At 41.8% G+C, this 13,636-nt stretch overlaps 1 protein-coding gene across 1 annotated transcript; it reads left to right on the forward strand.

Annotated features, from left to right (window-relative positions):
• The first annotated feature begins 4,624 nt into the window (after window positions 1-4,624).
• LOC126604756 (small polypeptide DEVIL 10-like) lies at window positions 4,625-5,258 on the forward strand. Its single transcript, XM_050272063.1, has one exon. The coding sequence runs from the start codon at window positions 4,707-4,709 to the stop codon at window positions 4,887-4,889; it is 183 nt and encodes a 60-aa protein (XP_050128020.1). The 5' UTR covers window positions 4,625-4,706; the 3' UTR covers window positions 4,890-5,258.
• The last annotated feature ends 8,378 nt before the right edge of the window (window positions 5,259-13,636 follow it).

A 13,636-nucleotide genomic window follows, 5' to 3' on the forward strand; every position in this document is an offset into this window, starting at 1 on the left:
CAAAATTGCTGACTATTTGAAAAGCGAATTTGAAATGAAAGACCTTGGAAAAACCAAATATTGTCTCGGCCTGCAGATCGAGCATTGTGTTAATGGAATTTTGGTCCATCAATCAGCTTATATTGAAAAAATACTGAAGCGATTTGGCATGGACAAGGCTTATTCACTTAGCACCCCAATGGTCGTTCGTTCTTTGGACATTAAGAAGGATCCATTCCGTTCAAAAGAAGATGATGAACTGGTCATTGGTCTAGAAGTACCATATTTGAGCGCAATAGGTGCTTTATTGTATTTAGCACAATGTACTAGACCAGATATAGTTTTTTCAGTTAACTTGTTAGCTAGGTACAGCTCTGCTCCAACAATTAGTCATTGGAAGGGAGTCAAAGATGTTCTACGATACCTTCGTAGGACAACATATATGGGTCTCTTCTACTCAAACAAGCTCATAAATGAATAGATCTTTGTTGGATACGCAGATGCTGGTTTTCTCTCCGATCCATATAAAGCCCGCTCACAAAATGGATATGTGTTCACTAATGGAGATACTGCAATTTCATGGCGATCAACGAAGCAAACGCTAGTTGCTACATCTTCCAATCACTCGGAAATAATTGCTTTACATGAAGCAAGTCGTGAATGTTCTTGGTTAAGATTAATGATCCATCACATTCGGAATTCATGTGGTCTACCTTCAAAGACAGACACTCCAACTGTCATCCATGAAGATAATGCAACTTATGTCGCCCAGATGAATGAATGATTCATCAAAGGTGATAAGACTAAACACATATCTCCAAGATTTTTCAGTGCACATGAACTTCAGAAGGGTAAAGTTATTGAAGTCAGACAAATTTGTTCCAATGAAAATTTAGCAGACTTGTTCACCAAATCTCTACCAAAGTGCACATTTCAGAAGTTAGTGTAAGGAATCGGATTACGTCGGCTTACAAATTTGAAGAATGCGGAATCAGGGGGAGATACAATTCAGAGGGAGCATCCATGATACATGCATGTTATACTTTTTTTCCTTCGATTAGGATTTTTCCCACTGGGTTTTTCCTATCAAGGTTTTAACGAGGCAACATAAGCATGCTCAACACCATCCAGATAAAGTTGTACTCTTTTTCCTTCGCTATGATTTTTTTCCCACTGGGTTTTTCCAAGCAAGGTTTTAATAAGGCAACTGATGTTGATATGTGGGCATCTAAGGGGGAGTGTTGTAAAAAGTGGGTATGTTTGCCCACATGTGTATAGTAAAGTATCACATGTATATAGCATAAACTCACAAGCTAAATAGTAATCATTTTGTAATTTTCCATTGAAGTGGCTCTATAAATAGAGCACTTCAATTGTTCAAAGTTAGAGGAGAACATCAAGAAGAGAAAATGAAGAAATATAATACTCTCAGTATCCCTCATTTTCTAATATCTGCAATACTTTTGTCAGTGTGATATTTTGCACCACTTCGTCCTCGTTCTTACCAAAGGTTATTTCTCTACTTTTGCCTATTTATAACAACATGTTAGTTTAATTTTACGTTTCGAGACATATTTTTCCGTTTCGTTTTTTGTGGCTTTCATTTGTGAGCCACTAAGGCCCACATTTGTCCCCTTGTTCCCCATATTACCCCTTCCCACTCTTCACTCTCGCCCTCCCGTGACTCCCTCTCCCTTAACTCTTTCTCTCTCCGAGCTCAACACGCACATGTTAATGTATATAATTCAACAACAAACACACAACAACAGCAGCAACTTTCCCACCACCATCTCTCATCCTCTCTCTGAACCCTACGAGCCATAATCAAGGGGAAATTGGTAGATTGTGTTTTGGAGTACGTCTGGTGTGATTTTGAGTAGTTTTGGTAACCTTTGGACGCAGAATACCTTGGGAAAACCTTCCCCAATTTTCCGGCAAAAAGATCTCACTTTACAAGCGTTTTTTCGGCCACCTGCAGTCACCATTTGGCATCCAAACAGGTATAATCTTGTTCTAATCTTCTCTAGCTTTGTTTTGATATGTTAGAGCATCTCCCAATGAGATGTCAAATTTTAAACATAAAATTTGAATTTGACAGCTTACGTGACACTTTGACATTTTTAAAGTTTTGCTCTTAAACTAGTATTTTATTACACTATTTTCTTTTCATAATTTCTATTATATTTTAAAATTTTCATCACCGGATTATATCTATCCGGATACTAGGGATGAACTAAAAACAAAGATAAAACATGAGTTATTTTGGTTGCGGTTCTTGGTCATCTCGATTGTTAGATTGAAACCTTATAGTTTTTAAATTTTTTATCAAAATCTTTTGACTTTGTACACCTCAACATTTTAGTATTTATTATAATTTCATGTCAATTTTTTGTATTTTAAATTAAAAATTGTTGATTGAGTCCAACATTTAAAACACCTCATTGTCTTCTTGTTTTTTTATTATTTGAAAATGACTCCAATTAACAACATTTAAGGGATTAAATCAAATAATTAATGTAACTCATATCTCACGGATTTAAAGGATTTAAATCCAATATCAAATCTAAAAAATTATGAAATTTAAAATTTCCAAAATTTATTGGATCATAGATCTACAAATCTTACATATTATGAGACTTAAAAAAAAATGTCTACAATAAAAAATAGTGCCCATATTTCTGCAAATTTTATCAAGTAGTATTAAGGGAAATAATGTACCCAATTAAATTTATTATGGGGACATATACAAAAACAATGACAAACCTTGACTGGAGTCGAGACGTGCTGATCGTCACGTGGGAGTGATGTAGCCAAGTGAGCAACAGTAGTGATACTAATAAAAGAAATGTGAATAAATAAAAACCAAAACTAAACTTATTTAACTAGAGATACTATGTAAGTGTGTGAAAGTGATCAAATATAAGATACACCTATATCAGAGCATAGGTAAAACGAAAGTGCAGTTGAACTAAGGTGCTAGGCCCCAACCCGCCGTCCGACTAGTGCCTAGCGTCTTTTAGAATCTTGACACAAATCAAAATGTTCAAGGCCTGCTTTCCTCTGCTCTGCTTCTTTCGTTTTTAATTCGGGTCTCGTGTTTGAGTTGATTCCACCAAACACTGCTCTTTCCTTTGGAGAGTATTCAGAGAAGCTCCTTGACAAATATTACCACCTGAAAACATAAATGATAAACCCCTGCGTATTTGGTAGATCTAATTACAATGTAGTACCTAAACTAAACCGATGGAAGTTTCTCCACTTGCACGATTCATTTCTTGTTGGCAGATTTGTTCTTCCATCACTTTCTTATTTAAATTGACTTATGAATTATCATGGTTGTTTGAGTACCAAACATTTGCATACCCTTCTTTCTTCTGCCACTAGTTTGAGTACCGAACATAGTATTGAAATCCAATCCCACTTCCTACCCGCCACCGGTGGAAATTCTCTTGAATCATCGGAGCATATGATGATTATAAAAACTTAATCTCCTCAATTGTAGATAAAATCTCTCGAACAGAAAATCATCTCCAACGGCGAACAAAATCCCATAATAGCCTTCAAACAATAAAAACCTATCTCGACTAAGAGGGTAAAAGAAAATATTTTTTTTAGTGACGGACCAAAATTACAATTAAAACTAAAATTAAAACACGAAATTATCATCAACCGATCATTTATCATATAAAGCTATAAAAAATTTATTAAAGCTCGAATTATATTTAGCCCTCCGTTGCTGGAGATGGCCCGAGAGACCCGCCTCGCTAACTAATCCAGTAGAGTCCCGGTGTTGTTAGGCGCCGTTGTTATTTGTTTACTAACAAATGGTGTAACGTCGACAACGAATCACCCCCATTGTCACATACGGTATGTCGTTTATCGAATGCGTGCGCTGGCCGACCTGCCGGTCGCTCTCACGCCCCCTAACACGGCCTCTCGCGTCTTGAAAGATTGAAAAAACGTGGATAATGTAGACACAGGAACGTCAGCACACAAAACAAATTAGTCTAATTGGATAAGGACAAAAGTGACACGAGGGGCAGTCGTAGGATGTTGCATGGTGGGGGCTGCACGTGGACGTTGGTCATTGGACACAGACGGCCCATCTGCATTTCCACACGGCTTCTCCTCGCTTTATCATCAGACAGTTGCGAATTGCAATGTTGTCCCTACAATCTTTTGACCAGAATCTTGTTCTTGTTTGCGTAATGACTAAAATGCCCTTTGTGCCACAAAAGCTACAATTGATTCACAATTATGGGTGTGCTACAAAAGCTACTATTGATCCACATTTATAGATTCGTTTGAAATTGTTTTTAAAATTATTAAAATTGATTCTGGGTTCGAGTACTTTAAGTGTTTTTCGAAAAAAAAACAGTAAATTGTAGGAGGCGCATAAAGTGTTTTTTAAAGGATCCATTTAGATGTTTGAGGGTTGGTTTCGAAATCATTTTCATCAAAAACGTTTTAAGTCATTTTAAAAGTATTTTTAAACTAATTATATATGGTAGAATTTGAATGAAATAAGGGAAGGGACAATAACGTAAAATTGAGCATGAATGACTTCAACAATCTGAATATGTGGGACCGGATATGTCTGCACTCATTTCTCTCTCGAGGATGATCCTATAAACTATATAAACCACCACCACACCATCCATATTCCTTCAGCACTAATCTATCTTGTTCTGTTACCCACCACCGATCTCCGCCGTCACCGACTCCCCATGACAACTTCTCACTTCCAACAACCGCAAACAGACCAAACTCGCCGCCGCAAGAGCCACCGGAAAATCGGGTTCGGAAAACGATGCTTGATGATGGCAAAGCAACAGAAGACACGGTTCTACATCCTCAGACGCTGCGTTTCCATGCTCCTCTGCTGGCACGACCACTCCATCTCAGATTAGATAGTTCCACAATCCCAAACTGATTGGTCCGTGTGATGCAGCGGAATTTACGACAGAAGGATCAAGTGGCAGAATCCTGTTCATTTTTCTGTTCTCCAAACTCCCCCAGGAGTCAAAACTGAAAGCTGAAGAAAAGCCGCGGTTGGTGGCAGAGCTTTAGGGTCGAAAGGACTCGATCAACGGCAATTGCTTTTGCAAGCCAAGAGAAAATATGATGCAGAAATGAAGCTAAAGTGTGCTTGTTTGTAATTGTGACTTTAGATTTTGCTTCTTTTGACTTATGTGACGTACACATACAATAATTCATGTACACATGTTGAGAAATTTGAAAGGAGATCAAAGATCAAATGGAAAACAATGATTCACATACTCCCTACTATTTTGTGTTGGTTAAATGAATATATGGGGGGAAGTAACTCATAAAACAGAAAACATAAACGCCTAGATTAGTGCACAAGTAAGACTAATCCTAACAATCCTCTCATTCATAAATCATATTAGATGATGCCCTGAGAAAGAACAATTAAAATGTTAAAATCAGTCATGCATATATAAATAGATGAGATGATTTGAGAAATCATGTTTTTGGAATTCACAAAGCAGGGACTTTAGCCTATGAGTGTGATTATTCTAAAACGCATCTCTTTCATAAATCATATTAGACAATTAGCAAGTTGTTTGGGATAAAATCTGAACTTTGGGCCAGAGAGAAAGTCGGCCCAAACCCAAGGCCCAGAGGAAAACTTAGGAGGCAGGAAAGAGGCTTTCGGCTGGGCACAAGTTACAAAGGCCACCTGCTTACCTGCTCAAAGACCACAGGGGGTAGGCTATTCAGTCACTACACAGCCCAATAAAGTACTTTATTGGTGGCATTCATGTAAAAAAGCTAGTGAGTCATCACCAAACCGCATTCGGGCACCGCTATTGCTACAGGAACCCAAGCTGAAGTCGTCTATAAAAGGAGGAAGAGAAGACAGAATTAAGGACACTCAAACAAACAAACAAAAGCCAAAACTCTGCTCAAGCCAGATTTGCCTTCAACGAAGCTGTAGTCAGCACAAGCCTTCATCCCATTCGGGATAAACCTTCCCAAACCCCTGTAATAGCTCTGCTACCTTGTTCATGGTGGTATCGATTCATTTTGTATCCTCTTCTCCCCCGTCAACCCCTCTAAAAGCTTTCAGACCTCTGACAGAGCCACAAAGATAGATTTTGTAAGAAGTTCAGCCTTGGCCAATAAGGTTCAAACTTACCCGACTATCTTTGCTCTGTCTTTGTCTTTTCTTTCTTTTAAAAGCACAATAACATGTTATATATTCCCAGTTATATACAAGTTATTTCTAGCAAAGTCATAATGAAAATGAGTCTTCAGCACTTGAATCCGATCTGAATCGCGTCAGAGTTCAAATCAGATCTAAGTCTTAAGCCCGGCGGGCATGTAATTTAAAGATCAGTTTAAAAGTCCTTGGCCTCAAGGCATAAAAAAGAACTCTATGTGGACTCAACCCATCCACGACAATCCTTGATAAGCGAGAAGTCCGAAGTTACTTGGGGCGCAAGTAATCAATCTATTTCTCCGTTTTGTTGCTATTATATCTTGATTCGTAGAAAAGGCTTAAGCATGGAGTGAATTCTGATAGAAAGCCTCAAGGCCTACACCTAAGGCCCCACGAAGGCATCTATTTAGCTTCATTTCATGTTGCGGTCTAGTTGGTCCGAGTATAAGGATTAACTCTGATGGGAAGCCTCAAGGCCTATACCTAAGGCCTTACAAAGGCACTCATTTGGGTTCGTCCTACCTCTTGGATTCAGATAATCAAAGGTATAATAGTGATAAGACTCTGGCAACCATAAAAGACCAAATATGATACATCCAAGCGCTGGTTTAGTTTGACAGGAAGCCTCAAGGCCTATACCTAAGGCCCCACAAAGGCACCTGTTATATCTAACTTGGTTTCTCGGGCGTATACATATTCAATCAAAGCTTAACACCCATTCAACATCTGCCATACTGAAGATGGCAGTGGCACGCCTGAGCACGACAAAGTTAATCTTGATTGTGAGCCTTAATGCCTACACCTAAGGCCCCACAAAGGCACCCTTTCAAATTAACTCTGTCCTTCTCTTTCAGAACTGCCCGACGAGCCTTGCCCGAAGTGTGTCTTGCCCGACCAAGATCTGCCCGACAAAGGCTTGCCCGAGCGAGCCCGAGAAGAAAGCAGAAGTACGACAGATACCCTCAACCGACGCCATTCTCCCAGGGGAGCTGTGTGCTCGTCCGCCAGGAGATTCCTGCGACGAACATAGTTTTGGCACGCCCGGTGGGATCCTCTGATCTGAAGATAAAGATAAACATGCCAGAAGATTTACAGAATACATTGTTTCAAATGCTACAGAGACTGAATGAAGCCTCCCTAGGCTCTAGAAATGAGACAGGTTTGGCTCCTCCCAAAGGAGAAAGACACAGGACTACCCAACCAGATGAGGTAGTCATAGTCAACCCTGTGTTGCCCTTTTCTGAAGCCCCGGTAAACATGCTCAACATGACCTGGGCAGAGAAAGGAAAAGGGAAAATTATAAGGGAAGAAGAAGAAGGGAAACTAGCCAAACGACCTACGGAAGGGATAGGCAAACCATCCGAGTACCCAAAGGCTGCCATAATCAAAGGGCTGGTTATGTGTAGTAAATGCCAGTGTGAATGTGAACTCGAGATTCCCCCAGCTGGAGTCCTTATTGATCACGAGTTAATTAAAAGAGAAGCCCGCGAAAGGCTTAAGCAGGCAACAAGAAAAAATACTTCCCGAAGCGTTTTTCAACGTTTAGGAGGTGATTCCCAACCCAAGGCGTTGTCAGAAGTATTTCGAAACTATGAAGTTTCTGACGAGTTTCGAAACTATGAAGTTTCTGACGAGGCAGAGGACATGGAAGCCAAACTCCAAAGAAGTACAGAGCAGCTTCAAAATGGCCAAAAGGGGAAGGAAGTCAGAAGAACTGATGGGATAGCTAATCCTGTTAAGAAAGCAACTCCTGCATATCGTGGGCGGAAATGGTATGTAGTTGGAAAAGATGGGCAGCCCACTAGACCAATGGGAGCATCCATGGTCAGAAGGGTTCAAAGGCAGCACAAAGCCTACATGAATTCCCTGATGACCCCCATCACCTCTGAAGCCTCAAAAAATCAAAAGCCAGAGAGGGCAACATCTGGAAGTAGTAGTCAGCTTCGTTGGCGAAGTAAGAAAGAAGTAGAAAGGGCCAACGGCAATACTGAGGGTATGGGGAATCATGTGCCACAAAGCCAACATCCTGGCAAGTATAGGATCTTAAGAAGGGCTCAGGAAGATCTGACTATGATGCCAACACCTGGTTGGAGGCCAGGGCCCACCCATGAGGAAACTGTTGCATCTGAGAGGAGACCAACCTTTTTGCCTTTGGATCCGTTTGGTGAAGTTCCAAAGCAAGCGCTGTACGGAGACATGAATCAACCACAACAGGAAGGGATACCAGAGCCCTTACTACCAGCCGATGCAATGGCCTGGTTAGACGAGTTCATGGATCACATTGGGAGCAAGAAGGAGGACTTGCTCGAACCCAGCAACTTCCACATCAACATGACGTATGTATTATCCGCCATGTTTGGCGCCAGGCCTGACCAGCCCGCTACCATGGAAGGTGATTATTTAACAACTGAGCCGATGATGGCTCACGTCAATGTGGAGGTAGTTACAGAGGAAGACTCAGGCAAGGTTGAATCCTCAAAAGTACCTAAAGGTGGTCCCCTACGGATTTACACAGATAAAATGGTGTTCAGCCGCCCAAGTATTTCGTTGGCCAACCACCTGAAGCCTATATACGTTTCAGCTCATCTGGAAGGTGTACCTTTCAAAAGAATTTTGATTGATGGAGGAGCGGCTGTTAACATATTGCCAGCCAAGCAGATGAAGAGGATGGGGAGAAGCACTGAAGATCTTATTCCCACAAACCTTACAGTCTCGAGCTTTTTAGGTGCCATCACCAGGACTCATGGGATATTACCTTTGGAGGTAGATCTGGGGTCCAAGAAAATAATGTTGGCGTTCTTTGTAGTAGACTGCACTTCCACTTACGGGGCCCTACTTGGAATAGATTGGATTCATCAAAGTTTAGCCATACCTTCTACTCTTCATCAACAAGTGGCTGTATACCACGAGGCAAGTACTGAAGGATCAAGCTTTTGGGAGTTGGTAGAGGCCGAATCACGGCCGTTCCTCCCCTCAGCTAATGTTGCAGAAGCAAATTTCTACAATCCCAACGTGGGAATTTTGAAATGTTTAGGAGCTGATGAGAACGGCCGCCCTACCAAGGTGACGGCCCGAAAGCTTCTAGAACAAGGGATGCTCCTTACCAAGGAGGAGTGGGAGAGACCCTGTCTTATACCAAACTCTCTATACCATCAATGATCGAACAAAAGAAGAAAGATCAGGTCATGGCAGTCAGATCCCTGATTAAAAGACTGTTGGTGTATGGAAAGGGAAGAAGACAGGAAGAAAAGCTCTTGGATAAAGAAGAGCAGGAGTGGCAGGGGAAAGTTTCTACTAGCCAGCAGGAAAATGAGGAAGAATCTTGCACAGAGGAGTTAGATAAGGCCATTCAAATGGCCGAATGCGTCTACGATATAGACGAGCCAGACGGTCTGCCCGAGAACCCGGAGTTAGTTGAATTTTTGTGTGCAGAACCTGATAAGCCACCTCCAGAAGTCCAGGATCCATTGGAAGTTATTGATCTAGGCACAGAAGAGGATCCGAGACCAATTCAAATCAGCGGTTTATTAAGGATTGAGGATCGGGCCAAGATTATCTCTCTTTTGCAAGAATTCAAAGATTGTTTTGCTTGGCATTACACCGAGATGCCAGGATTAGACCCAGCCTTAGTGGAACATAGAATGCCCATCAAGGAAGGATATAAACCTGTCAAGCAGGCACCACGAAGGATGTCAAAGGAGATAGAAGAAAAAGTCAAAGAAGAAATTGAAAGGCTGGTGAAAGCTGGCTTTATTAGACCAGCCAAATATGTAGAGTGGCTAGCCAACATTGTACCCGTTTTAAAAGCTATAACAAAAGCAGTACGGTGTTGTGTTGATTATAGGAATATTAATAGCGCCACACCAAAGGATGAATATCCCATGCCCATGGCTGACTTATCCATAGATGCTGTAGCAAAGCATAAAGTTTTATCGTTTATGGATGGAAATGCCGGTTACAATCAAATAAAGATGGCGCCAGAGGATATTCATAAGACAGCTTTTAGATGTCCTGGTCATGTGGGGGCATATGAATATCTGGTCATGCCATTCGGGCTCAAAAATGCAGGCGCCACGTATCAAAGGGCAATGAATGCCATTTTTCATGATTTAATTGGCCAAAGCATGGAGGTGTATATCGATGACATTGTGGTGAAATCTAAGATAGAAGAGCAGCATCTCGTGGACCTCAAGCAAGCATTGATGAGGATGCGGATCCACAAGTTGAAGATGAATCCAAAGAAATGCGCTTTTGGAGTAAGAGCGGGTAATTTTTTGGGATTCTTGGTGCATCAGAGAGGTGTGCAGGTGGACAAAAATAAGTCTCGAGCAATATTAGAGTCACTTCCACCTACCAACAAAGTACAGCTTCAGAGATTGCTAGGTAAAATCAACTTCTTAAGGAGATTCATTGCCAATTTGGCGGGCAAAATCCAGCCACTAACTCCGCTACTGAGATTGAAGGATAGGGAGAATTTTGAGTGGGGGCCAACCCACCAGCAGGCATTTGATAGCATCAAGGCTTACTTAACTTCCCCACCAGTGCTGGTGCCACCTCAAAGGGGAAAGCCATTGAAACTATATATTTCTGCATCGGAAAGATCAATTGGGAGTCTACTAGCCCAGAATAATGAAGGAGGAAAAGAGCAGGCTGTGTATTACCTCAGCAGAATTCTGACCGAGGTAGAAACAAGATATTCTCCGGTGGAAAAACTGTGTTTGGCTCTATATTTTACTGCCAGCAAGCTAAGGCATTACATGCTACCTTGTCATGTGCACATTATCGCCAAAACAGATGTGATAAAGTATATGTTGTCAAGACCTATGCTAGCAGGGAGGATTGGGAAGTGGATTCTAGCATTATCAGAATTCAGTTTTCAGTACATACCCCAGAGGGCAGTCAAAGGCCAGGCAATTGCTGACTTCCTGACCGAACATCAGGAGTCTCAAAGCGAGGAAATCAATATCCCGGGAAGTTTAGAAGTTGCTAATGTATGGATCCCACCAAGAAGTGATGTTTCGGGCAAAGAAGATTGGATCCAGCAAGAGATAAGGAGAGTAGCAGGTCTTTGGATTACACCTTGGAAGCTATATTTCGATGGATCCTACACTCAGAAGGCAGCAGGAGCTGGAATTGTGATTATAAACCCTCAAGGGGTTTATCATTACTATTCCTTCCTACTTGATTATCAAGAAAATACCAATAATCGGGCGGAGTATGAGGCATTGATTATCGGCCTGGAAATCCTGATGGACTTGGGGGCAACTGAAGTAGAGATCTTTGGTGATTCAGAGTTAGTGATAAATCAACTAAATGGCGAGTTCAAATGCAGACATATCACTATGGCAGGGTACTATATGGCAGCAACACAACTGCTGAGTTTGTGGGAGTCTGAGATATCAGTCAATCACATTCCTAGGGGATCTAACTTGGCAGCCAATGAAATGGCGCAACTAGCTTCAGGAGTGCCAATGCAAGAAAGGAAGTATGGTGTTGATGTTGAGATCCAAACAAGAAACCTTCCCTCTATCTTAGATTGGAGGTTCAGTCTGGATGTAATGGTTCTAGTGACCGAGGTGGAAGATTGGAGGACACCTATTACTCAGTATCTGAAAGATCCTTCTTCACCCACAAGTAAGAAGAACAGGCAGCAAGCAACCAAGTATGTCTTGTGGACAAAAAATCTGTTGAGAAAGACCCCAGATGGGTTGCTATTAAAATGCTTAGGCCTAGAGGAATCCATGAGAGTAATGGCCGAAGTACATGAGGGAATATGTGGAGCACATCAAGCGGGAACAAAGATGAGATGGCTACTCAGAAGGTATGGTTATTTCTGGCCCGACATGGAAAAAGATTGTAAGTCCTATGCCCGCAGATGTGAAGAATGTCAGAGACATGGACCTCTCCAGCACGTACCATCAGTACCTCTCAATCCAGTGGTCAAGCCTTGGCCGTTCCGAGGATGGGCAATGGACTTCATCGGGCAGATTTATCCGGCCTCTAGTAAGGGACATACTTTCATAATTGTGGCAACGGATTACTTCACCAAATGGGTAGAAGCATCGGCAGTAAAATCCATAACTTCAGCCGTGGTCAAGAATTTTATTGAGACCAAGATCCTGCACAGGTATGGGGTGCCTGAAACTATAGTAACGGATCGTGGGCCATCTTTTATTTCAAAGGAGGTTGAAGAGTTTGCAAGCAAGTACAAAATAAAGATGATCCAATCCAGTCCATACTACCCTCAGTCAAATGGGCAAGCAGAGGCTAGCAACAAGATCTTGGTCAACATTATTAAAAGGATGGTGATTGATAGTCCAGAAAGGTGGCATGAGATGCTAGGGAACACGTTGTGGGCATACCGGACTTCTAAAAGAGCGGGGACAGGCACGACTCCTTATGCCTTGACTTTCGGGCAAGATGCAGTGCTTCCTATGGAAATCAACGTCAGTTCCGTAAGAATTCAAAACCAATTTGGGTTGCATAGTGCAGAATATATCGAAGCCATGTGTCAAGGTATTGAAGATCTGGATGCAGCCCGAATTGAAGCCTTGAACCAGATTCAAGAAGGAAAGATTGCTGTTGCCCGAGCTTATAACAAAAGGGTGAAGTTAAAGTCTTTCAAGGAAGGAGATTTAGCGTGGAAAGCGGTCATCCCGCTAGGCGCTCAGCTGCGTGGCTTCGGGAAATGGAGCCCGACATGGGAAGGTCCTTTTATTATTAGTCGGGTTTTGAACAAATGAGGATATTATCTAGCAGACCTCGAAGGCAATGAGCAGAAACACCCTATTAATGCAAAATTCTTGAAGAAATATTGTCCTACATTATGGGATGTTAGGGATTGCTATATCGAAGAGGGAGCAGAGTGAGACGGACCTTAGAAATTCACATACGGTATTTTGTTCATCCAAACATTTAAAGAAGGCAGAGATGCAGAAATAGATAAAAATACTTATTTCATGTCGACAAATTGATGAGATTACAAGATACCAAATCTTATGTTTTACATTTGATCCTCTCTGAAAGTGTTGGTGTCTTCAACTGGTTTCCCGCTATCTTCTTGGTTGAAACCCAATCAGGTGATCGGGTTGTGCGGCCAACATGAGCTTGGTAGAGGACCCTCCCACAAGATCTTCACCATGTATGATGATGAAGCCCGACTTATCACCACAAGTTGTGGGAAGATCAGTCATCAAGAGGAGACCGCCTGACCAAGGGTGTTGGAGGTAGAGGGGTGATCGACCAAAGGTGTTGGAGGTAGCAATCATCAGGTGAAAACTTTCTTTTTTCTCACGAAAGGGGAGTTTCAGGAAACTCCACTCAAAACCTGAGGAACCCATTTCTCAGTGGGGAGACGGAAGGATTCAAGGTGGATGAAGGGTGAAGACCAAAATGAAGAAGAGGTGATGATTTGAAAAGGGTTTCCAAAGCCAGAATTTATAGAGAACCAGAAGGCAGTTTAAAGGTCGC

Source organism: Malus sylvestris, chromosome 15, assembly GCF_916048215.2.
Source record: "Malus sylvestris chromosome 15, drMalSylv7.2, whole genome shotgun sequence".
NCBI lineage: Eukaryota > Viridiplantae > Streptophyta > Magnoliopsida > Rosales > Rosaceae > Malus > Malus sylvestris.

What these genes read in the sequence shown, in the direction of transcription:
- LOC126604756 (XM_050272063.1), top strand. Translation starts at nt 4,707, where the DNA reads ATGACAACTTCTCACTTCCAACAACCGCAAACAGACCAAACTCGCCGC.